Raw genomic sequence first — 26,308 nt, forward strand, 5'->3', positions numbered from 1 at the left:
ATGGTTAACATTTACAATCTGTTCTGTAATCATAGTTAAGGGGTTCTTGCTTTGCCTACAGGTGAACTGTAAATTTGAAAATCAGTAGACGATGTTTATGTTATAGTCACATAAACATTGTTTACTGCCCAGGCAAGTTGTATTCTATATTGGTGTTTTGTATTTTTTTTAATTTTTTTTTGAGGAAGATTAGTCCTGAGCTAATTACTGCCAGTCCTCCTCTTTTTGCTGAGGAAGCCTGGCCCTGAGCTAACATCCGTGCCCATCATCCTCTACTTTATATGTGGGACGCCCACCACAGCATGGTGTGCAAAGTGGTGCCATGTCTGCACCTGGGATCCGGCCGGCGAACCCCAGGCCGCCGAGAAGCAGAACGTGCGAACTTAACCGCTGCGCCACCAGGCCGGCTCCTGTTTTTTGTATGTTTTTGTCATATAACCCACCCCTACGAGACTTCTGATTGCCTTTTTACTTTTGTCTTGAATTGTCTACTTTTATGGCATCATTAGAATAGGTTCTCCCACATTTCCAGGATACCGTCACATCTAGGGACTGTTTTGTTTTCTACAGGAAGTTCTCTTACCGCCTTGCAGTCTCCTTTCAGTTTGGATGTGTGGCTCTCAGGCCTGGTGCACAGTTTTTATCCTGGGACTTGCCTTCATTGCTTGTCTGAACTAGTTCTATTGTTCATAGATCCAACTTGCTCCAATTTCCTAGATAATTCCCTTGTTTTGCCAGCCCACATTCTCAGGTAACATCCTAAAAAAGAGTATTTGGGAGCTTTCTCAGTTTACGCTTAATTTTCTTTTTCATTCTACCCCCGTATTTTATCCATAGTTTCGCTTGGTATAAAATTGCAAGGTCAAAGTCATTTCTCTGTGGAACTTTCAGGGATTGCTTATCTCCTTATATCCAGTCCCGTTGATGAGAGGTCTATTACCAGCCTAATTCTCATTCCTTTATGGAGGACTTGTATTTGCTCTCTGGAAGCTTTTAGAATCATCTCTTTATTTTTGCTATTCTTAAATTTTATGATATGCCTACGTGTAGGCTTTTTTCTTTTTCTCGCTCAGTACTCAGTATGTCTTAGACATTTGTAGACTCGTGTCTCCCTTTAGTTCTGAATAATTTTTTTTCTTGTTTAATCCAACAATTTTCTCTTCTCTCTGGAACTTTTATTCTGAAGTTGAAAACCTCGATTAATTCTGTATGAATATTTTTTCTGTCCTATTTTCTGTCTCTGACTACTGTTTTCTACTTTTCACATTTTCTCTACTCTTGTAGTAATACAAACAGAGCCCACAAGATGACCTTACAGGAAATGAGACAGACAAATGAGTCATAATTCATGTTTCTCCCTTCCAGTTAGTTAAAGGCTTATCCAGCATCAGCCCTGATGGGTCACTGGGTGAGTGTTACCTATGATGGTTTGTGTTCACTCCCACTTTATTATTGATTTGAAAATACTACAAGAGAACTCAAAGTGAAAACCAAGCCATAAAGGGAAAGTTATACAAAGTACTTATAAACATTCTTGTAGTTATAAACATTATTTCAATTCTCTGGATTGACACAGCTTTCAAGAATTTAGGTTCTTTAAAAGGATAATGTTATGAATATTGACAGAAAACTTGATGCTTCATTTTTCAAACAACATTCAAGTAAAATGAATGTGTCAAACGGTCAATAATTCAAAGAACAGAAAAACAGAAATTTTGAAGCAGGCTGAGTCCTACAATTTTCCTTTAAGCTCCACAGAATCTAAAATACCTGCTAAGCGCAAGTCTGTTCAATGACAGCATTCAGCAAAACTTGAGAACTTTTAAATAAAACTGTTTAAAAACAGAAACTTACGTATCTTATATTTTACCTGCAAAAATGATTGGAGATTTTTTGGGAGGAGAGATAGAAAGCCATCTCTGTTCAACAAGATATGCAATCAATCACTTCTAGGTTTTTTTTCCCCCTCCCCTTTACTTTTTAACACCACCAAATAGGTGTGCTCATTACTCATAACTTTTCTAACTTTTTTGACACCACGATCACCTGGAAGGATTTAACAAACGCATGTTCCTGTCCTTTCCTCCTTCTCGAAACGGACTTGGTCAATCTGGGGGAGGGGCTGAGCACCTAGATTGCTAACCAGCGATACAGGTGAGTCTCACAATCGCGGAAGTTTGCGAGCCGCTTAATTAAAGAAAAGAGGGTGACCCATTCGAGAAGCCAGACTTCCACAATCCGAACTGTTGGCGGTGGGGCGCGGGCACCTGAGGTTTGGTGAGTTCCCCCAGGCAACGGTGATGCAGGGTCAAGAGCGAGAAGCGCGCGGGAGCACCAGGCGCCAGCGCCCGGGCCAAGCGCTGAGAAAGACGCTAAGGAGTGTTTCCGGGGCGGGTATCGGCCTTTCCCGGGCCTCCTCGGCAGGAGGCCCCCGCGGACCGACTCCGGCGACACCGCGAGGCTCGGATGGCAGAGGCCGCACGTTACGCAGGGATTTCCCCTGCGCCGTCCGGCTACCGGGGTCGGCAACTTTTTCTCTTCCTCTCGTCACCCGGCCCTCTCGATGAGCATCCGCCCAGCCCCGCCAAGCCCCCACGCCGCATGTCGGGCGCACGAGGAGGGGACGCTGGACAAGGCCCGCGTTTGGGCTGCCGCTGCCGAACCCGTACGGTCGGCGGGCGAACCTCGGCCTCTGGCCCGCGCAGCCGCCGCTCAGTCAGGCCCAGCCCCTCGCCCCGACCGCGGCTCCACCAATCGCCGGCCTCGCCCCGCGCCGCACCTGCGAGGAGGAGCCCGCGCGCCGCCGTCGCAGCGTCCCGCCCCGCTCCGCCCCGCCCCCACCGCGGCGCCCCGAGATCGTCCGCTGCCGGCTTCTGGTTCCCCGCGGGCGAGGAGCGGAAGCTGCTAGCCTCAGGGGGTCTTGGGCGCGCCAGAGCCCGGCGGGCTGCTGAACCGCAGCTTCCGGGCAGCCGCGGCAACGGCGAGGCGCGGGTGTCGCGCAGATTCCTCTACCCCGAGCGAGCGGGCGGGCGCCGCGAACCGGCAGCCCCGCTGGGGGCGGCGGCCGTGGCGTTCGCGCTCATACGCCCTGTGCGCCGCGTTCCATGCCGGTGTGGTGTTGTCGCTGCTCCCTGGCTGGTCATTTCAGGTGACTTCCCCGCAGCCGGGGCCGGGGTGGGCAGAGGGCAGGCGGGGTCGGGACGGGTCCGGGTGGAGGGCGAGCGCCCGGGTCTGCAGCGGCCTCCCGTCGCGCCCCGCCTTGCCGCCGCTTCCTGCGGGTTCCTACCTAGTCGGGGTTCCCGCCCCTGCTGGGTGGGCTGCTCGCTCCGGGAACTCTCCTCCCTTGTCCCCTTTTCCTCGCCCTGGACCAAACCAGTCATGGGACTGTGAGACCGGTTAGGCCCGGAGCGAGTCGGTCATTGCCAACTGAGACTTAATAAGTAGTGCAAAGTTTTAGTGAAGGGGTGTGAAGACCCTCCCCCACCGTTTAAAATGTCCGTCTTTAAGGAAATCCAATAACCTAAGTTACCGGGTTGAAGGGAGGTAGGGAACTATGTTTTATTTTATGTTTGGTAGTGTTTAGTAGTGTGATCTAGTTACAGATAAGTTCTGACTGGTTAAGATGTTAGTCATTGTAAGCCATATATATTGTAGAAATTAAATGTGGCGATTCTAGACTCACATTCTGGGGCAAGTTTTTAGGGATGATAAGGATAACACATTTTAAAATAAAACTGAATGTATGTTCTAGATCTAGCATGGCTGGCCAATACTTAAGTCAATTGTGGAGAGAAACACCAGACACTTGAAACTGGTTTTAACCCTGTGGCGAAGAAATACTAAGCTTAGCGAAGACATTAGTTAAAAGTACCTTGCTTTACATATGCGACTGCGAAATACGAAACTCTGATCTAGAGTTCTTAAATTTGGGTTCGTAGATAGAATTTAGGTGGCCCATGAATTTGGATGTAAAGAAAGGTGCAAGTCTCTAAATTTTAACCAAAATCTATTATTTTCTTTAATTACGAATATAAGCAACAAATCAGGATAGTATTTGTGACTTTGTCACCAATAAAAATCACAAATATTTTCATATCACATTACAGTTGCATGTATCTAAAGATACTGTTTATGCTTATTTATTCAAAAATGCAGTAATTATACATCACTGAAGTTGTTACTTAATACAGTAGAAAAGTACATATAAAATCACAATTTACTTTTTATAACCATATTTTAATATAATTGGTTTCCTTGTAAATCCTATGTGTCTTTCATGTGTTTAATAATAATATTCAAAGAAGAGGTCCAGAAGCTTCACCAAATTGCAAAAGGGGTGTGAGGCACAGTTCTGGTTTAGAACTGCTGTTGTAATAGAGAGCAATAATGCAAACTTGCCCAGCTTCTCAGTGCGTTTTGTAGAAGTCTCTAAATTCTGGATATTTAACAAAATTGTTTTATGTAATAAACTGCTGGCTTTTAAGTTCTAGGCAAACTTTTTTGTTGATTACTTGACAGACAGTGGTTTGAGAGTATCAGATCTACTTTGGAGAGTTTTGGAAAACAGGTTCCCCTGGTGAAAACTTGTTAAACTGAAGCCCCTGATTAAATAACTCGCCTTTCAGAAAATACTGTCTAAAAGCGTTTTGTCATCTATTGGTACAGTTGAACTCTTAAGATGCAGCTTGGGATTCATATCTATTCAATTAAGCCTAGGTGGTGAGTAACATATGCTTACCTCTTTGTACAGAAGTTTGGAGGACGTGATGAAAACAAAGTATTTGCTATATTTTGATCTTGAGGGATAAAGGAAAACAAGCATATTAGCCAAAAGATAGAAATTTTAATTAATAAACCATATTTCCATTGTAAAAACAGCTCTGTTGCATGTAAAATTTAAAAAATAAAACAATATTTAAAACAGCTCTTTTAGGAGAATTTTTATAATTTACTAATGCTATTTTTTGGAACAATTTCATTAGGAACACACATTTTTTTTTTTTTTTTTTTTTTTTTTTTTATATTTTTTTTTTTTTTTATTAATGTTATGATAGATTACAACCTTGTGAGATTTCAGTTGTACATTTTTGTTAGTCATGTTGTGGGTACACCATTTCCCCCTCCGTACCCTCCCCCCACCCCCCCTTTTCCCTGGTAACCACCAATCAGATCTCCTTCTCAATATACTAGTTTCCACCTATGAGTGGAGTCATATAGAGTTCGTCTTTCTCTGACTGACTTATTTCGCTTAACATAATACCCTCGAGGTCCATCCACATTGTTGTGAATGGGCCAATTTCGTCTTTTTTTATGGCTGAGTAGTATTCCATTGTGTATATATACCACATCTTCTTTATCCAATCATTAGTTTCTGGGCATGTAGGCTGGTTCCACGTCTTGGCTATTGTAAATAATGCTGCAATGAACATAGGGGTGCAACGGACTCTTGAGATATCTGATATCAGGTTCTTAGGATAGATACCCAGTAATGGGATGGCTGGGTCATAGGGTATTTCTATTTTTAACTTTTTGAGAAATCTCCATACTGTTTTCCATAGAGGCTGTACCAGTTTGCATTCCCACCAACAGTGTATGAGGGTTCCTCTTTCTCCACAACCCCTCCAACATTTGTCGTTCTTGGTTTTGGATGTTTTTGCCAATCTAACGGGGGTAAGGTGATATCTTAGTGTAGTTTTGATTTGCATTTCCCTGATGATTAGCGATGATGAACATCTTTTCATGTGTCTATTGGCCATATTCATATCTTCTTTTGAGAAATGTCTGTTCATGTCCTCTGCCCATTTTTTGATCGGGTTGTTTGTTTTTTTGTTGTTAAGCAGTGTGAGTTCTTTGTATATTATGGAGATTAACCCTTTGTCGGATAAGTGGCTTGTAAATATTTTTTTCCAATTAGTGAGCTGTTTTTTTGTTTCAATCCTGTTTTCCCTTGCCTTGAAGAAGCTCTTTAGTCTGATGAAGTCCCATTTGTTTATTCTTTCTATTGTTTCCCTCAACTGAGGAGTTACAGTGTCTGAAAAGATTCTTTTGAAACTGATGTCAAAGAGTGTACTGCCTATATTCTCTTCCAAAAGACTTATTGTCTCAGGCCTAATCTTTAGGTCTTTGATCCATTTTGAGTTTATTTTGGTGTGTGGAGAAAAAGAATGGTCAATTTTCAATCTTTTGCATGTGGCTGTCCAGTTTTCCCAGCACCATTTGTTGAAGAGACTTTCTTTTCTCCATTGTAGGCCCTCTGCTCCTTTGTCGAAGATTAGCTGTCCAGGAACACACATTTTAAAACAGATTGTGACATCTACATTTTGGATCTTGTCAAATTTCTGAAAGGATAGGTGTTGTGAGAGAACTGTCTATTAACTTTCCAAGGGAGAAATCCCCATATTTCTGTTCTGGAAGATGAAGAGTGTGACTGACTTCATTTGTGACTTTAGAACCTTCTTTTCATATGGTAGTATCAGTTTGGTAACAATTTAGGATTATGCTTCCAAAGACTATAAAAATTCAGATAGTAAAGCATTTCATTTCAGTTGGATCATTTAAAGAAGTATTGCTAGATGTGAGACAAGTTTTTGTTATCCAAGTATTATGCCTATGCTGTCCTTGTAAATTTTTTTTTGAGGCTTTGGACTATAGTGTTTCCAAAACACAGGATGGAAGGCCTCTAAAATCATCTTAAATTTCAAGGAGTCTTTTGATGCCTAACAGTAGGTAACTATTTTTCTATGTGTGTAAAACATGTGCAGCAATACTAAATTTATAACTTAGGCTCTGAATTTTTTAGAAAGAATATTTACTATTAGGTCTTTGTTTCATTGTTGCTTTATAAAACCAGTGAACCATATTTTTGCTTTGTTTGCTTCTCTTGCTTCAGTTTTCCTGTCTGTGTTAAACCAGTATTAGATTTATCAAATACCATGCAGGTATATTACAAATAGTTTATACCGATATTATAGATTATATACAGTTTATATATACACAGATTATCCCAAAGACTAGTAGAAAATCAGAACAAATTATGTGTAGAGAATTTAGATAAGGTAAAACTTTGGCTCTACTTTACTTGGTTGTTGGAATAGACTACAGTCAAATTGCTTGAGGCCCACACACAAAAAAACCTACTAGACCTAATAAATTCAGCAATATTGCAAAATACAAGATCATTATACAAAAATCAGTTGTCTTTCTATACACTAACAATGGACAATCTGACAATGAAATTAAAACAATTCCATTTATACTAGCACCAAAAAGAATGAAACTCTTAGGAATAAACTTAAAATATATAAATAATGTAATATATTATTTATAATATCTACGTATATATATTTTATAATATGAAATAAATAATATAAAAATGCATAAATTTAAAGAAGTGTACACTGAAAACTATAAACCATCAATGAGAAGAATTACAGAAGGCCTAAATAAATGAAAAGGAATCTCATGTTCATGGATTGAAAATATTCTTAAGATGGTTGTATTCCTTGAACTGATCTACAAATTCAGTGCAAACCTATCAAAATCCTAGCTGCCTTTTTTTCAGAAATTGACAGGCAGATCCATTTGCAATGACCCCGCAATAGCCAAGACAATCTTGAAAAAGAATAAAGTTGGAGGATTCATGCTTCCTGATTTCAGAACTTACTAAAAGAAACAGTAACCAAGATAATGTGGTGCTGTCATATAGATCAATGGAAAAGAATTGAGAGTCCAGGAATAAATCCTTACGTTTATGGTCAGTTGGTTTTCCATGGGATCCTCAGACAAAGTCTCTTCGACAAATGGTGCCGGGACAAATGGATATCCACAAGCAAAAGAATGAAGTTGGACTCCTACCTCACATCATATAACTAAAAGTGGATAAGAGACCTAAGAATCAGAACTAGAACTATAAAACTGGTAGAAGAAAACAGGAGTAAATCTTTGTGATCTTGGGTTAGGCAGTGGTTTCTTAGATATGACACCAAAAGCACAGCAACAAAAGAAAAAATAAATTGGACTTGATCAAAAATTATAATTTTTGTGATTCAAAAAACAACATAGAGGCTGGCCCTGTTGCTGAGTGGTTAAGTTTGTGTGCTCTGCTTCGGCGGCCCAGGGTTTTGCCATCGCGGATCCTGGGCACGGACATGGCACCACTCATCAAGCCATGCTGAGGTGGCGTCCCACATAGTACAACCAGAAGACCTACAACTAGAAAACTAGAATATACAACTATGCACTGGTGGGCTTTGGGGAGAAAAAGAAGAAGAAAAAAGATTGGCACCTGAGCTAAAATCTGTTGCCAATCTTTAAAAAAAAGAAAACACACAAAATGAGAAGACAACCCACAGATTGGGAGAAAATATTGCAATTTATGTATCTGAAAAGGACTTGTGTCCAGAATATATAAAGAATTTTTAAAGCCCAACAATAAAAAGACAATCCAATTTGAAAGTGGGCAAAGAATTTGAGTGTCTCTCCAAAGAGGATAAATAAATGGTCAATAAGTACATGAAAAGATGCTTAACATTACTAGTTATTAGGGAAATTCAAATCAAAACTGCAATGAGGTGCCACTTCACACTCACTAGGGTAGTTTAAAAAATAAGTGTTGCTGAGAATATGGAGAAATTGGAACTCTCATATATTGCTGTTGGTGTTGTAAAATGGTATAGCGACTTTGGAAAATAGTTTGGCAATTCCTCAAGATGTTAAATATAATAGAGTTTATGGCTCAGTCATTGCATGCACTCCTGAGAGTGTACGCAGGAGAAATGAAAACATTTGTCCACACAAAAATTTATACGTGAATGTTCATAGCAGCATTATTCATAATAGTCAAAAAGTGGAAACAACCCAAATGTTCATCAGCTCATGAATGAATTAAACAAAACATTATATCTATGCAATGGAATATTATTCAGGAATAAAAAGGAGTGAAGTACCAGTACGTCCTACTACATGGGTGAAGCTTGAAAACATGCTAAGTGGAAGAAGTCAGACACAGAAGGCGACATAATGTATAAGGGGTTCCATTTATATGAAATGTCCAGAATAGGCAAATCCAATAAAGCAGAAAGTAGATTTGCGGTTGCTAATAGCTGGGGGGGTGGCAGGGGTGTATACTTTTGGGGTGATAAAAATTTTTCTGGAATTAGTGGTGGTAATTGCAAAACTAACAACCCTGAATTGTACACTTTAAAAGGGTGTTTTATAATACATGAATTACATCTCATTAAAGGCCTTGTTTAAAAAAAAAAAAGGCATTTTCTTTCCAGGCTCCCTTTATTTACTTTGGTCTAGGCCCCAATCAAATGAGCTGTTACGTTTCTTATGTTTTGGGGCTCTTGAAAGCTAGCTGTCTTTCTTGGTTAATAGAAGCCCAACAGGGGAGGCATTTTATTTCTGATTGTCTTAACCTCTCAAGTTTTTTCTTAAGTATAAACCACTTCTTTGAGAGGACAAGTCCAATGTAATGAAAAGTACTTGCTTATAAAATGTATAGTCAGTATATAGAGTTGATAGCTGTATTAAAATTGAGGCCTACCAGAAAAAAAAAGATTTCTTGAGACATCTTGACTTAGAATATTAGATGCCTCTTAATGAGTTATACAAAAATTGTATTCTGCTGTACCTTTAAGCAAAGTGATTTGGAGTTACTTTGTTTAAGCCAACACTTCTCTTCTAGCCATAGTTTGCTTGTTCTTAAGGAACATTTGAATGTTAAGTATTCATTTCACAGTATTTATTTGTAGACTGAAGAAACCGGCCAAGGCATTTTATATCATTGAGTTTTGCTTATAAAGTCAAATATGGTAGTAACTGCTAAAATGCTGTCATTCAAAGGATCATCAGTTGCTTTCAGAGTGTACAGGATATCAGATAATAATTTAAGTAGTCTAGCTTACTAAGTATATATATATATACTCTTAAGTTGACTCTAAGAGTCAACCCCAAGCATATCCTCCCTGTTTTTTAATGTGAAATGTTTAAGGTTTGAAGAAGGAGACATCTGTTTAATTGCCAGAAATTTAGAGTGATGATCATTTTTATTATTTCTCAGGTTATATATATAGAAACACAACACTGTTTGAGGTAAGGATGTCTGGAAGAAACTGAAGATGAGGTCTGCATCTCCTGAAAAAGAATTGTGGCCTTTACAACCACAATTATATTAATCAGGCCTGGGTATCCAAAAGGACTTTGGTCAGAAGCATTCTGAGGGAGCTGGAGAACTGTCTCTGGCACACACTTAGGAGAAATATCAGGGACAGGCCTGAGTATAATACATTCATGTTGAGTTCAGTTGCCAAGAAGCAGAAGCAGGCAAGACAGCTAGTATACCTGGATCTGATAAGATGTAGTAATTGGAATGATCTGAAAGGGATGGATTATGCACAAGATATTTCTTCCAGGGGCAGGGTTGCAGTGTGAGGAAGGGCTTTCTCTAGTAGCCACGACCAAAGAGTATTCTGGCCAAAAGGGGCCGTGTATAGTTAGGGGAGTCCAAATATTCGGGGTAGAAGTTACATCTTCAGTTTAGGAGAGCTGTCAGTGTGTTCTAGGGAACTCTGCCCTATCCTAGGGTAGATTGGGAACTTGTAAATTTAAAGGGAAGCAGAAATTTTGGTCTGTGATTCTTTCCACTTATCACCCTCCTCCGGAATCAATGAGTCCGATGAAACAACCCATCCATCCCATGTTTATTGTTTTGGTAATAGTATTAAACGCACTCACCCATTAGTTGGTATTCAGTTTAATATTTCCAGACACTGGCCTGTTGCTAACTATATGAAGATGAAAAGTAACTTGGGGATTCTATTCTGAAGTAATCTCAAATGTAATGTAGAACGTTAACTCTGCTTGGAGTATACTCCATTTATTGTGTGGCCACGTCAGAATGCTAAAACTAGTTTCTAAGGAGGCAATTGAGAAAGAAGGTAGATTAGAAATCAACATTAAGATTTTCCATACTTCATTATCTCCTTGAGAATAAATATGATATATACTTCATTTTTTTACCAAAATGCACAATTTGTAATATATAAGCACAGTAACTTCTCTTTAAAATATTATATGTGACTACTCTAAATATACTGCCGTTAATCCACTCACCTTTTTATCAGTGAGAAAAAAGAAGAGAAACTAGCCATTCCTAGGAGCTCTCAGAGAATTATAAAAATCCTCAATACAGTGCTATGTCTTTGATCATTAAAAATAACTTCTTATTTAGGACTTGTCTTATGTAGGACTTCCCTACAAGGTACAAAAGAGATATTAGCAGCTATTCAGGATTTCTGACATTGGAAGTGGTGTAGGTTGACATGTAGCTAAGCTGTTAATTTGAAGGCATTAATCAGAAGAATTTCCTTTTTTCCTTTTATGGAACTATTGAATATTTTATGGACTAAATAAAATCTGAGTAATGACAGATTTTTATAAGGGCTATATTGACTTTATGTGTCTCATTTTGTTCCATGTTTTTTTTAAAAAAGAAGTTATAGTGACACTGAAACCGAAGGAGAGATTTTTAATTCCTTAGTGCAATATTTTGGTGATAATTTGGGGCGAAAAGTTAAAGCTATGCCATTAGTTGAAGAAACTACTCTACTTGAAGATTCATCAGTGACTTTGCCTGTGGTAGTAATAGGTAAGTTATCGCATTTTATCTCTTAAATTACAGTTATGATCCTTACTACTTTTGTAAGTGTACAGTTACATAGCACAAGTTCTTAGGATTGTATTGAAAAGTATTCTTAGGTTGTTTGATATGGTAAAATAACCAATAACCAAATCATTGGAGAGAGTAATTTGTTAATCTGATATTAGATTCTATGTTAGAATACAACATCTTTTCATTGAAGGATGAATATTACTCTGTTATTTAAAAATATTGTCTATTGGTTGTGTTAATTATATGACAGTGTCATGGTAAAGATGAACAACAGTATTCTTAGATCCCTGTACAGAGCATTCTGTGTACGTTATTGGATTATGCCTTACAACCTGACAGCCCTCTGATGTTGTAGGGCTAGCTATAGACAGGGAAACTCAGAAGTTGAATAACTTGTGCAAGTTAGTAACCAGTGCTTAGTTAGTAATGAACGTTATAGTACTCTGCAGTAATGTTTATAATTACCTGAACCATAACATTACTATTATATATCCTTTGTACCACCTCAACAGATATGCATATTAAAAATTAAGCTATATATAGAACCTAATTACTTTAGAATTATAAAGTTTATGATTTAGTTTTATTGCATGTATTTAATTACCTGTCATGTATATCTTTCATCTAATATTCAGACTCATGAAATCAAATAAGTACTATAAGGTGAAGCCAAGCTGAAGGAAAGAATAGGGGACATAACGTACCATGATGGCATACAACTTCCTTAGTTTCTTTGATAGCCTGTTTCAACGTTAATGGAAGGAGTGAAAAGTCCTGTCCCCTGACTGGCTTGTGGGAGATGAGGGGAAGGAAGGAAGGAAAGGAGGAAAGCAAGATAGTTCTATATTAGATTGCCCTCTGGAGGAGATGACAGTTTTTGTAGTAGTTCTCATCCAGGATATCTCAGATCATACCTTGTGTTCCATTTTCCAACTTATGTCCAACCCTGGTTTTCCATCCTGCATGTCTTGGAATGAGTAAATGTCTTGTTCTACCTGGGCTATGGGAGTGTTAGAAGAGGAAAAACTACCTTCATCTGTTCCTGCCCACTGCACTCGCTCCAAAACAGTCCATTCCTATTTTGCCCCAGCTAGCCAATGAGTAGCTTAACCTAATGTATTAGAGCCATTACTGCCGGCAGTATCACCACCAGTCTGAGCATAGATAAAGAGCTAATTTCCTTAATAGAGGTATTGGTTTTGTGTTGTCATAACACTTTTCCACAAACCTAGTGGCTTTAAACAAAAAATTTATCTCGCAGAAGTCCAGCACTTGTCTGATTGGGCTAAAATCATGGTATCAGCAGGGCTGCATTCCTTTCTGGAGGCTCTAGGGTAGAATGTTTCCTTGCTTTTTACAATTTCTAGAGGCTAGCGCATTCCTTGGCTCCTGGACCCCTTCTGCATCTTCAACGCCAGCAATGTTGTTTCGCTCTTTAAGTTGCTTTTCATAGTCATGTTTCTGCCTCCCCCCAGCTGGGAAAGGCTCTATTTTTAAGGACTTGTGTGATTATATTGGGCCCATCTGGATAATCCAAGGTACTCTCCCCATCCCAAGGCCCTTAATTTAATCACATCTACAAAGTCCTTTTGCTGTATAAAGTAATAGGTTCTTGGGAGTGAGAGAGCATTCTGCCTATATAGTTCTCTGTGAACTGCCTGTTTCTTTGCCTCTTGTCTGTTGAGTGTTGTTTCTTTTTGATTCCAGAAACTTGGCTCTTTGCCTCACATCTTAACTCGCACTATTTTTCATTTATTTAATATTTATTTTAATTAATAGACTTTATTTTTAGAGCAGTTTAGGTCTACAGGAAAATTGAGCAGAAAGTACAGAGAGTTCTCATATACTCCTTTTCTCCCCACCCCCTGCCGTTTCCTCTATTATTAACATCTTGAATTGGTGTGGTACATTTATTATAATTGAGGAATCACCGTTTATACATTATTAACTAAAATCTGTAGTTTACATTAGGGTTTACTCTTTGTGTTGTACAGTTCTGTTGGTTTTGCTGAATGTATACTGTCTTGTATCCACTGTTATAGTATCATACAGAATAGTTTCACTGCCCTAAAAATCTCTTGTGCTCCGCCTATTCATCCTTTCTGTCAACTCCCGACCTCTGGCAACCACTGATCTTTTACTGTCTCTATAGTTTTACCTTTTCCAGAATGTCATATACATGGAATCATACAGTGTGTAGCCTTTTCAGACTGGCTTCTTTCACTTAGCATTAATGCATTTAAGATTCCTCTGCTTTTTATGCCTTGATAGCTTATTTCTTTTTATTACTGAATACTATTCCATTGTATGGATGCTTCACAGTTTTGTTACCCATTCACTTACGGAAGGACATTTTGGTTGCTTCAAAGTTTTGACAATTATGAGTAAAGCTTCTATAAACATGCATGTGTAGGTTTTTGCATGGCCATTAAGTTTTCAATTCATTTGTTTAAATACCTAGGAGTGTGATTGCTAGATCATATGGTTAGACTGTGTTTAGCTTTTTAAGAAACTGTCAAATTGTCCTCCAAAGTGGCTATTATCATTTTGCATTCCCAGCAGCTATAAACAGGAGTATCTGTTGTTCCACATCCTTGTCAGCATTTGAAGTTTTCTGTGTTTTGGATTTTAGCTGTTCTGATAGGTGTGTAGTGGTATCTCGTTTTAATTTGAAATTCTGTAATGATATATGAGGTTGAGCATCTTTTCATATGCTCATTTGCCACCTATGTATCTTTGAGGTGTCTGCTCAGATCTTTTGCCTACTTTTCAATTGATTGGGTTGTTTGTTTTCTTGGGGTTGATTGAGATTTAAGAGTTCTTTGTACATGTTACAAAGAAGTATTCTATCAAATACATCTTTTGCAGATATTTTCTCCCAGTCTTGGACTTTTCTTTCTCTTAACAGTGTTTATTGCAGAGCAGAAATTTTAAATTTTAATGAAGTCCTGCTTATCAATTTTTTCTTTCATGGATCCTTTCAGTGTTATATGTAAAAACTCAGTTACCAAACCCAAAGTCACTTGGATTTTCTCCTATGTTCTAGAGGTTTATAATTTTTTTGTTTTATATTTAGGTCTATGATCTGTTTCAAGTTAATTTTTGTACAAGATAGAAGATTAGCATCTAGATTCGTAATTTTGCATGTGGATATCCAGTTGTTCAGTACCATTTGTTGGAAAGACTATCCTTTCTCCATTGGATTGCCTTTGCTCTTTGTCAAAAATAAGTTGACTGTATTTGTGAGGCTTTCTCTCTAGGCTTTCTATTCTGTTCCATTGATTTGCCTATTATTCTTCCATCATTTCCACACTATCTTGTTGATTGTAGTTTTATAGTAAGACTTAAAGTTAGATGGTGTCAGTCCTGACTTTGTTTTTCAGTATTGTGTTGGCTATTCTGGGTCTTTTCACCTTTCCATTTAAACTTGAGAGTCAATTGCCAATATCCACCAAGTAACTTGCTGGGATTTTTATTTGGGTTGCATTGAATCTGTAGATCTAGTTGGGAAGAACTGACATCTTAACAATATTGAGTTTTCCTATCTGTGAACATGGAATATCTTTCCATCTATTTAGATATTCTTTGATTTCTTTCATCAGTTTTAATGGTTTTCCTCATATAGATCTTACATATATTTTGCTTGACTTATACCCAAGTATTTCTTTTTTGTGCAAATATAAGTGCAAATATAAGTGTTGTATAATTTCAAATTCTACTTGTTCATTGCTGGTATATAGGAAAACAATTGACTTTTGTATATTAACCTCATATTGTGTAATATTGCTCCTATTATTTGTTAGTTCCAGGAGTTTTTTGGTCAATTCTTTGAGATTTTCTACATAGATAATCATGGCATTGACGAACAAAGAGAGTTTTATTTCTTCCTTCCCAATCTGTGTATCAAAATTTTATTTCCTTTTCTTGTCTTATTGCATTAGCTAGGTCTTCCATCATGGTGTGTGTTGAGTAGGAGTGGTGAGAAGAGACATCCTTGTTTTAACAGTCTTAGAGGGAAATCACCTAGCTTCTCACTATTAAGTATGATGTTAGCTGTAAGTTTTTTGTAGATGCTCTTTATCAAGTTGAGGAAGTTCCCCTATATTTGTAGTTGCTAAGAGTTTTTATCATGAATAGGTGTTAGGTTTTGTCAGATGCTTTTTCTGTGTGTGTTAATATTATTGTATGATTTTTCTTCATAGTTTTGTGTCTTTCTTTTTGCTTCCAGGAAATTAGCTCTTTACCTCAGATCTTAACTCCCACTATTTGTCATTTGTTTTTAATTTTTACAAAGTCAAATGGTTTCTTTTTCTTTTTGTCTTTTGAGTTTTGTGTCATGCTTAAAGGCTTCCCACTCCAGCATTATAAGTAGAAATATCCAGCTTTCTAATATTCTTATGATTTTACTTTTCATATTTACATCTTTGAGCTTATTTTATTTGAGGAAAAATATTAGGCAAGGAACAGGATTGTTTTTCCTGATCGCTAGTAGTTGTCCTAGTTGGATTCAGTTTTTGATAGATGAAGATAATAAAGAAGTGGCAGCCCATACTAAAGGAACTAGAGAAATGGAAGTAGTTAGGGTCCAACAAAAAAATCCGGTTCGGTTTTAGTTAAAGCATATAAAAATATAGGAAGGCAGTAATAGGAGATGGAACTGGAAACATGGTTGAGACCAGAACATGGAGAACACTGGGTAGTCAGAAACAAGCAATTAAGGCCTTTAGAATAGAGGGGGTAACATGACGAGGACCACGTGTTACCAAAACTCATCAATGTAGAATGTGAAATTATTTTGGAGTAGGTGAATATGGAGGAGAAACAGGAGGAGATTTTTGTCTTCTGAGTGAGAGTATAGGAGTGAGAATAGCAGACAACTGTATGGATATAGGTTTACAAAGTACGTTTGGAATTAGAACCTGATTAACTTAAGATTTTGCTCGTACCTTACTTTGAGAAGGGATGAGGTTTAAAAAGGATAGGGCACCTAAATGAAGGAACTCATGAATTTGCTTTTGAAAACATTGTGACTAAGTTATTAGTGGGTCAGTCAGGTGGAGTGAAGAAATAGCATGGTGGGATGTATTTTTGGGGAAGAGGTCAGCCTAGAGATCTAATTTTGGGATTCAGTAGCAATAGGGAGTTGAAGCTTAAGTAGATGAGACTCCCAAAAGAAAACAGGAGAAGACAGAAGTCAGAATCTTGTGAATATTTGGTTTTAAGAGTTTAGAGAAGGAGGAATTGGTGAGCGAGAAAAGCCAAGGAACAAGAGTATTAAGATGCATGACACACCTCTCTCCACTTTTTTTTTTAAAAAGGAAATGGACCTTCAGGAATCTGCCTTTCTTATATGTTATCAGGCTATAGACCATATTTGTCATCAGAAGCAATACATCCAAATACAATCTTACATAGTAAATTAGAAGAAGCAAGACATCTTTCCATTGTTGATCAGGTAGTATTATCATTATATTATTATTATGTTATTATTATTACATGTCAATCTTTTAAATTTTTTTTTAATACTCAGGTTGTTTTTCTACTTACAGAAGCATTGTGTTTCTTAGCTGAAAATCCTTTCTTCTAAATAACATTTTCTATCATTTTAACTTTAAATTTTGTAAATATGTTTTGCTGAGTTACTTCTCTTTATTTTCCTGAATTGGTTTAGAGCAGAATTCCCTAAATTATTTTATGATGGAGTTTTAATAGGTGCCCTATGCTCAACTAAGTTTGGGAAGTGCTGCTTTTTATTGTTGGAGCATCAAGGTAGAAATATTAAGGTATATTAGCATATTAAAAGCATCTTCAAGTTTTACAGTAAAAGGATCTGATTAGATTTGTTAAAACCCAACCTTTTCTCATATTTATTTGACCAAAGAATCTAACCAGATCTCAAGGACCATCACTGCTCTGTAGCACACTATCTGGGTAATGCTGGATTAGAGCAGTGGCCTTCACTATTATTATGATAGCTATGTTTGTTTTTCTAAATTCTATCTACCTTTTTTCCTTCTTTTTTAAAAAATTCATTCAGGACTTAGAATACTTGTCTGAGGGCCTTGAGGGCCGATCATCCAATCCAGTTGCAGTACTTTTCGACACACTTCTTCATCCAGATGCTGACTTCGGGTATGATTATCCATCTGTTTTGCATTGGAAATTAGAACAACATCATTATATCCCTCACTTAGTTCTTGGTAAAGGTCCACCTGGTGGAGCTTGGCATGTAAGTATATTTTTCTTAGCATTTTTGTTATATGTCATCTTGATAAGACCATTTTGATTCTTAAACATTATGATACAATGTTATATGATGTTTACCAAATATTTAGCTGAGAATTTTAATGCTGTTCAGTTAAATATGGGTTAATTACTAGTAGAAGTTAAGCCAGATTTGATTAGTGATAGTCTTAGAATAAGTGTTTCTCTATATTATTTTATAAGAATTATACAGAAAATATTTCAAGAATATTTTGCATAGTAAAAAATTTATTCATTTTAGAGTTTACAAAATCTCACACAGTATTTCATGCCAATATCCATTATTTTTCCTGTATTTTCCAGATTGTAAATGAAAAGTATTGTAAAAGAAAGAAGTTGTATTAGTCTGCTTGGGCATGGACTGAGTGGCTTAAACAACGGATACTTATTTCTCACAGTTGGAGGCTAGGAAGTTTTAAGATCAAGGTGTATTTAGTTCATGGTTATGGTCCTTTTCCTGGTTTGCAGATGGCTGCTTTCTTGCTGTGTCCTCACATGGTGGAGAGAGTGCTCTCTCTCTTTCTCTTCTTATAAAGCCACTAATACTACTGTGAGGGCACCACCTGCATGACCTCATCTAGCCCTAATTACCTCTCAAAGGCCCCATCTCCAAATACCATTACATTGGGGATTAGGGCTTCGGCATATGGAGTTTTCGGGGTGACACAGTTCAGTTCATAGCAGAGGTTAAGCCAGAGAACCAATAGCGCATTTCATTAGGGAGCAGCAACTAATAATTCTTCACTCTTGTGTCCTTAGCAGTTAGTACAGTGTCTAGTGAGTGCTCATTTCTTGTACAAATAAATAATTTTTGCTATATTTATGAAATAGACTTCATGGGAATTTTAACATTAAATATCCAATATTTAGTACAAACTTCACTTAGATCTTCCTGTATTCGTGCAGTGTTACATGTCTTAAAGTTGTTTACATTTAATTTTTCAACTGATTGTTTCAGGGTATTTGGGGACTTTCTAGATTAAATATATTGCTGACTTTTTTTTTTTTTTTTGAGGAAGATTAGCCCTGAGCTAACTACTGCCAGTCCTCCTCTTTTTTTTTTTTTGCTGAGGAAGCCTGGCCCTGAGCTAACATCCGTGCCCATCTTCCTCCACTTTATATGTGGGACGCCTACCACAGCATGGTGTGCCAAGTGGTGCCATGTCCGCACCCGGGATCCGAACCAGAGAACCCCGGGCCGCCAAGAAGCGGACCGTGTGCACTTAACCACTGCACCACTGGGCCGGCCCCTCACTGACTCTTTTTAATCTTAATTCTCTTTATGGTAATAGGTAGCAACTACCAAATTATCTGTGCCTTTTAACTTAAGTGTTTAAATTTGCTCTATTAATAAGTAACATTCTTAATAAAACTGTATTTCTTGAAAAAGCCATAATATGTTTTTAAAAAGTTTTTAGACTACATTCTCTAAGTTCCTCAGGTTTTATATTGTACTTATATTTTTCTGCTTAGAAAAATGTGCAGGCAATAATTGATCTCTGTTACTTCATTTCTTCCACTTATATATATAGGAAAGTTAAAGTATGGTTAAGCCTTGATTGCTGAAAACACATTTGAGTCAGTGTTAAAGCTGAAATATACCTACAACTTGCTGAATTTTTTTTCATGCCTCATATCTACTAGAATAGGGATATAGATAAACGATATTTGAGCTGTGATCCAGTTGTCAAGCATCACTTCTATGAAGCTTCCTTACTTTCCCAGGCATAATTATTTGTCCCCACCTCTGCATTCTGTAATTTATTCTTAATCTCATAGTGCTTGACTGTAGGACTGTTTGTTTAGGCAGTTATCTCCCCTGTGGTGCTTCACATACATTTCAGTTAACCTTGGTTATTACTCAAATGTAAGCTCCCTAAGTCTTTTTCCTCTCATATTAGTCCTATATAGTTCTCTGTTTCTCTTGTGATCCAATTTCTCACCACTTTCCTCACTTCCAGACTTTCTATGTCCCTTCAACTCCATTTAGTAATAAACAAGCTTTCCTACACTCATTTCAGTTATGTCCTACTTCTACTTCTTTTCTTGAAAGCTTGCTCTTTCCTGAAGATACCACCCTCGCTCCAGCTCTCTGAAGTGGAGTCTGTTCATTCTCCCATAGCCCCATGTCCTATCGGGTTGGCTAGTGACATTGGTGCTGTCTTTATTCCCTATTGCTCTTGTGTAGAAGCCCTTGTTCCTTTGAACAGGTTGTCATTTTCTAGCTTCTCTACCATTCCAGAATGATCCCCTCAATTATTGAATCTGTGGCACCTAACTCATTGTCTTCCATTATATCCCAACTTTTATTTCACCTTGAATAACTTTACCTTTACGTGACACAGATCCAACACCTTAACGTCTTAGTCTCTTAATCTCTTCATTCTCAATGATCTTCTCTTCCATTCCTCATTAGGTACTAACTCCAGTGGCTCCACTGTAACTCTTACCTTTCCTAACTACTCAACTTGTAAACACCTAAATTCTCAAATCTTCAGGATCACAACTTTCTGTTCTTCCAGCTGCATCACCCCGTTACTTAACACTGTACCTAAACTTGTAACACAGAGAATGTTCCAGGCCCTGATTTTTAACCTCCTTACCTGTCCAGCTTAGGTTCTATAATCCATCGACTTAACCATTCTCCTAATTTCCTTGATCACATGGGCTTGGCAAAGAAAAGCAATTCATACAACTGTGCACTTTATCTTTTCCTATAAAACATTACCAGAAAAGAAAAAAATTCGTACAACTGTGAAAAGTATTCTCCAATGTCAGTTGGGTCCTGAACACTACATTTGGCAATCCTTTACTATTTCCTTATTAAGTTCTTCTCAAACCTCTATCCTTTTTTTTCCACCTTCCTGCTTAGAAATACTCGATTCTTACTTTATAGAGAAAATGAAATCTGAAGTGGGTTTGGCTAAAAAGAAAAAAATCCATGTTACTGCTGAAATATGTTTTTTGATTGTACATTTTTCTTCAAATAGAATATGGAAGGCTCCATGTTGACAATCAGCTTTGGAAATTGGATGGAGCTACCTGGACTTAAATTTAAAGATTGGGTGTCCAGCAAACGAAGGTAAAGATTAAACTAGTCAAATTCTTTAGTGTACAATGGGAAAGAATCTGTTGCCAAATTTCGAAGTATTTTTGATCCTGTAAATGAATAATATAAATGTGTGTTTATTTCAAATAAAACCTCTTTCCAGCAGTGATTATGAGCTAGTTTACATTTGGAGATGTTATAGAACTAAGCACACAGAGGTAAGGGATTGTCTACAGATTGGGTTCCTTTTGTTTTTTTTTTAAGATTTTATTCTTTTCCTATTTCTCCCCAAAGCCCCCTGAGACATAGTTGTATATTCTTTGTTGTGGGTCCTTCTAATTGTGGCATGTGGGATGCTGCCTCAGCGTGGCTTGATGAGCAGTGCCATGTCCGCGCTCAGGATTTGAACCAATGAAACACTGGGCCGCCTGCAGCGGAGCGCGAACTTAACCACTCGGCCACGGGGCCAGCCCCCAGATTGGGTTCCTTTGATTTCTTTGTTAATCGTGGATTTATCCCACTCTCCTGTTAAACCACTCTACGTTTAGTACTTTCTCATCCACCCACATATCCTTTCTACACTTATTTTGTTAGTGGATACATAACTTCATGTATGCATATCTCATGTATACATACAAAAGTGTTTGACTTTCAGCGTAGAAGAGTGTATATGATTTATAATTTAGAATGATGGAATAAACTAGAATCTGTGAGATTGGCTCCTTGGATATAGAGGTAAATATTTAATAAGAAATATGAAAGTAGGAGTAACTCAAAAGAAATTTCAACTTGGAAGAGTACAAGTTCATTTATTTTGGGAGAAAGAACTTGAAATTTAAAAAGAGAAATATGAAAAGCCCCATTATTTTCAAGGATAGTAAATATTAAATTAGATAGGAATTACTAATCCAGAGAACCTAGTCTAATTTGACTGCTCACAGAAACAATAAAGCAGGAAGTTAGTTAGAACAGGGCTATAACATTTGAATGCTTGACTTCCTGCCAGGTAGAAACCATGTTAATTCACAGAAATTATCCTTAATTTGAGAAGATTTAAGGAGAGCAAATTTAGACCAGCATGAATAATTGAGATTAAACATTTCACATTCCTTTTGGGTTTTTTAAAATGGAATTTTATATGAGTTTGAAATGTAAAGTTGCAAAATCAGGCAAGTTGTACGAGTTCTTGATTCTTTTTAAGCAATCAAGTGAAATTGCTCAATATTCTTCCCTTTGTGATGTGGGTAAAAAAGGGATTATGTGATTTATATACCAGCAGTGTTCATCCTTCTAAGTTGGGCATACTCTGTATTGAAATTATATGTGAAAATGAGTCTTGTGATAAATAATTAGCTTTAGTTCCTGCCTTTGCATAGTGTTGAGAAGACTCTTAGATCTCTAGAGAGTGGGAGGGTTTGAATCCTGACTGTACAACTTCTAATGTTGTGACCCTGGCCAAACAACTTAAATTACTGCTGTCAATTTCCTAGTTTGTAAAAAGGAGATAATAATAGTAGTAACTACTACATAGGGTTTCTATAAAAATAGTTAATACATTCTAAATCTTAATTAAATTTTAAGAAGAAATTTTTATGACTTTCTTCCAAGTTATAATGAATTATGTGAAACAATTTGGGTAGGTATGTTTTTATTATTATTTATCTCTAATTGGGGTACAGTGTTTAGGGCTACTAATATCCACTGCTTTAAAGTTCAAGTGGAAAATGAAAGAGGTACTAGTGCATTTTTTCATAAAGAGCAGATTACATTTATAGATCTCTTTATGAGTAGGAAAACACAGAAAGAAATGTCATATCTTATTTACTTAGATGATTTTGTTCAAAAGACAGTTATTTTTGCTCATCATGAAAACAGAAAGCAACTCATTAAAAATCGTGTCAAGATGGTACATATTATCTTTAAGAAGTATATGTATGGGGGCGGCCCCGTGGCCGAGTGGTTAAGTTCGTGCGCTCCACTTCAGCAGCCCAGGGTTTCGCCAGTTCGGATCCTGGGCACCGACATGGCACCGCTCATCAAGCCATGCTCAGGCGGCATCCCACATGCCACAACTAGAAGGACGCACAACTAAAAATATACACCTATGTACTGGGGCCACTTTGGGGAGAAAAAGTAAAAATAAAATCTTAAAAATAAAAAAGTATATGTATTAGTTAGACTTGCAATATCTCAACAATTGTAATCTAAATAATTCAGTCTAGTTATAGGTTACAATTGTGAGATAGACTATAAAACAGTCTAATTTTCAGATATTCACATTTTAATCCCTTCATTTATTTAATAAGTTATTGATAAAGGCAGCTAATCTGAACAGCTATATGCCAAGGCGCTGGGGAAACAAAGATGCATTCAATATAGTCTCTACTCTTATGGGATTTCTATTGATAAGACTAATTTATCAACATTTTTAAAAAGAAAAAAAAACCTTGCTTTCTTTGTAAAGTGTTAGGATAATTTCTAACTTAGTCCAGAGGAATTAAAAAGATATAATAGCTTACTAGGTAGAGAAGTAATAATCATAGAAACTAAAAGTACTATCCGGCTAAGATATTTTTCCTTTCCCTTTTTTAGAAACCTTAAAGGGGATCGAGTTATGCCAGAGGAAATAGCTCGCTACTATAAACATTATGTAAAAGTCATGGGTCTTCAGAAGAATTTCAGAGAGAATACTTACATTACGTCTGTATCAAGACTCTACAGAGATCAAGATGATGATGATCGTCCAGACAGAAATATTTCAACGCGGCATTTACAGATAGAGAAGTCACAATTTATCAAGAGAAACTGGGAGATCAGGGGTTATCAGCGAGTAGCAGATGGTTCCCACGTTCCCTTCTGTCTGTTTGCTGAGAATGTAGCTCTGGCAACTGGAACATTGGATTCTCCTGCCCATCTGGAAATTGAAGGGGAAGATTTTCCTTTTGTGTTTCATTCAATGCCTGAATTTGGAGCTGCTATAAACAAAGGAAAGTTGAGTGGCAAAGTGGATCCAGTGTTAATTGTAGGTTCTGGGCTTAGTGCAGCTGATGCAGTACTGTGCGCTTACAACAATAATATCCCTGTGATTCATGTATTTCGCAGACGAGTAACTGATCCAAGCTTAATTTTCAAACAGCTTCCCAAAAAGCTTTATCCAGAATACCATAAAGTCTATCATATGATGTGTACTCAGTTATATTCTGTAGACTCAAATCTTTTATCTGATTATACGAGTTTTCCTGAACACCATGTGCTTTCGTTTAAGTCGGACATGAAATGTATTCTTCAAAGCATCTCTGGATTGAAGAATATATTTAAGCTCTCTGCAGCAGTAGTATTGATAGGTTCTCATCCCAACCTGTCTTTTCTGAAGGAGCAAGGGTGTTACCTCGGTCATAACTCAAGCCAGCCAATCACATGTAAGGGTAATCCTGTGGAAATAGATGCATATACCTACGAGTGTATTAAAGAAGCTAACCTTTTTGCATTGGGTCCTTTGGTTGGAGACAATTTTGTTCGATTCTTAAAGGGAGGGGCATTGGGTATTACACGCTGTTTAGCTACAAGACAGAAGAAAAAGCATTTATTTGTTGAAAGAGGAGGAGGAGATGGGATAGCTTAAAGCAAGTTTACAAGTAATTTTATATGGACAGTTTACTGTTAAAAGATTTTTAATAGTGGTTTTGCAGTGTACTGGCTTGAATTTCTGGACTTTGAACTAGCTGGAGAACAGCCTCAAGCTATAGTAACTATTTTTTAAAGTTACAAGAACTTGGTGTCCTGATTTATATTGTAATGTATCAAAACTGCCAGTGTTCAGACAAGTAGAAACACTGCCAATTTGGTATACTTTAAGCTCTCACTTAAGTGAAACATGGTTTTCTTTCAAGACTTACTTTTTGTGATCATTTTTGGTTATGTCTGATTTTAAAATATTACAGCCTTGAATCTATAAAACCATACAGTCAATAGGCCAGAAATTGTCCTCAGTATATATTGGGTCACCTTGCTGCTCAAAGGGTAGTGCAAAGATCAGCATCTGCTTCAGTTGTAACCTGTTAGAAATGGTTCTGAGGCCCGACAATAGACATATTGAATTAGAAACTGCATCTTAATAAGATTCTCAAGGAATATGTATGCTCATTAAAGTTTGAGAGACACTGGTCTAAATGACAATGGGATACAAGGTTATGTATGCTGGGGGTGGGGTGGGGATAGGAGGCATTTACAACTCAGGTTTTATTTATTTTGAAATTACCAATTACGTAAATTAATTTATTACCAAATATGAAAAGTATTTTTATTGAAACCTTAACAGGTACTTCATATTCTTAGCTTCTAATAATTTAAACAGTCCAATAATGTTGGCATATATTTAAGACATCCAGGAACCTGGCCAGGACTTTTTTTGAAGGTTTATTCTCTACTTAACTAGCGTTAACAATCTAGTTTGCAGTTCAGTGAACTGTGAAAGGAACTACTTATCCCTGTGTGACCACTGAGTTAAATTTGTCACTGAAACTAAGATATTTGGGCATAAGGACTTCTAACATTGTAATATTATTTGGGTATTGCTTGAACTATTAAAGGTCAAAATTGAGAATAAGGTTAAAATCTGTCTTCTCCATTCTCAAGATGAGTACTTTGAAATTTATTCACTGGAGATGACAGAGCAGCTCATACTATGGTTATTTATTGAATTATATGCTGTATCTTAATTTATATTTAAGTGTGCTTAATGTCTGTTATTTATACACAAATCCCTAGAATTCTGAGTGTAAGATAAAAAAGTCTTTCTTCTGAAGTTCTCTATGGCAAATTGAATTTCTCTCTTTTTTTTAATTTACATCTGGAATGTGTTTATTGAATGTCTAACTATTCCGTTTTTTCTTAGTATTAAAAAATGGACTACAGTATCAGTATTCTGTACATCTTATTGCAACATTCTGTTCCTAAAATATAATTTACCTTAAAATTGTTCAGAATGTACTTCTTCCTCCAACTAGCTGTTTCAGATGAATTGATGAATTCTTACACTCTTGATAAACATGTCAGATTAATTTGATTTTAGCAATATAATCCAGTTTTAGTTTACTTTGATGGCAAATTGTTTTCAAATTAATTTCAACCTACTGATATGGTGTAAAATCCTGATTGCACTTGATTGAGCACTCTCCAGCTTGCCTGTTCTTAGGAGCTCTGAGTGAGTTGGATTGGATTTTTTTTTAATGTCATTTCTAAATTGAAAATGAGATAGCTATAAAGATGGTTTCTAGGAAAGGACAAGAACTGCTGACATCCCCTTGTGTCTCAAGTTTGCT

General features: G+C 37.1%; 1 protein-coding gene across 1 annotated transcript; it reads left to right on the forward strand.

Annotated features, from left to right (window-relative positions):
- Positions 1–2,440: 2,440 nt before the first annotated feature.
- On the forward strand, positions 2,441–25,965 carry OSGIN2 (oxidative stress induced growth inhibitor family member 2). Its single transcript, XM_008539682.2, has 6 exons — positions 2,441–3,148; positions 11,496–11,650; positions 16,993–17,129; positions 17,712–17,903; positions 20,929–21,020; positions 23,580–25,965. Exons 1-6 carry the CDS (start codon positions 3,105–3,107, stop codon positions 24,607–24,609), a joined length of 1,650 nt encoding a protein of 549 aa, XP_008537904.1. The 5' UTR covers positions 2,441–3,104; the 3' UTR covers positions 24,610–25,965.
- Positions 25,966–26,308: the final 343 nt, after the last annotated feature.

This window comes from Equus przewalskii, chromosome 8 (assembly GCF_037783145.1).
Source record: "Equus przewalskii isolate Varuska chromosome 8, EquPr2, whole genome shotgun sequence".
Taxonomy (NCBI): domain Eukaryota; kingdom Metazoa; phylum Chordata; class Mammalia; order Perissodactyla; family Equidae; genus Equus; species Equus przewalskii.

Coding starts and splice junctions, on each gene's coding strand:
- OSGIN2 (XM_008539682.2), top strand. CDS start 3,105: ATGCCGGTGTGGTGTTGTCGCTGCTCCCTGGCTGGTCATTTCAG. Junction 17,130..17,711: donor ATCTTTCCATTGTTGATCAG/GTAGTATTATCA, acceptor AAATTCATTCAG/GACTTAGAATACTTGTCTGA. Junction 21,021..23,579: donor TGGGTGTCCAGCAAACGAAG/GTAAAGATTAAA, acceptor TCCCTTTTTTAG/AAACCTTAAAGGGGATCGAG.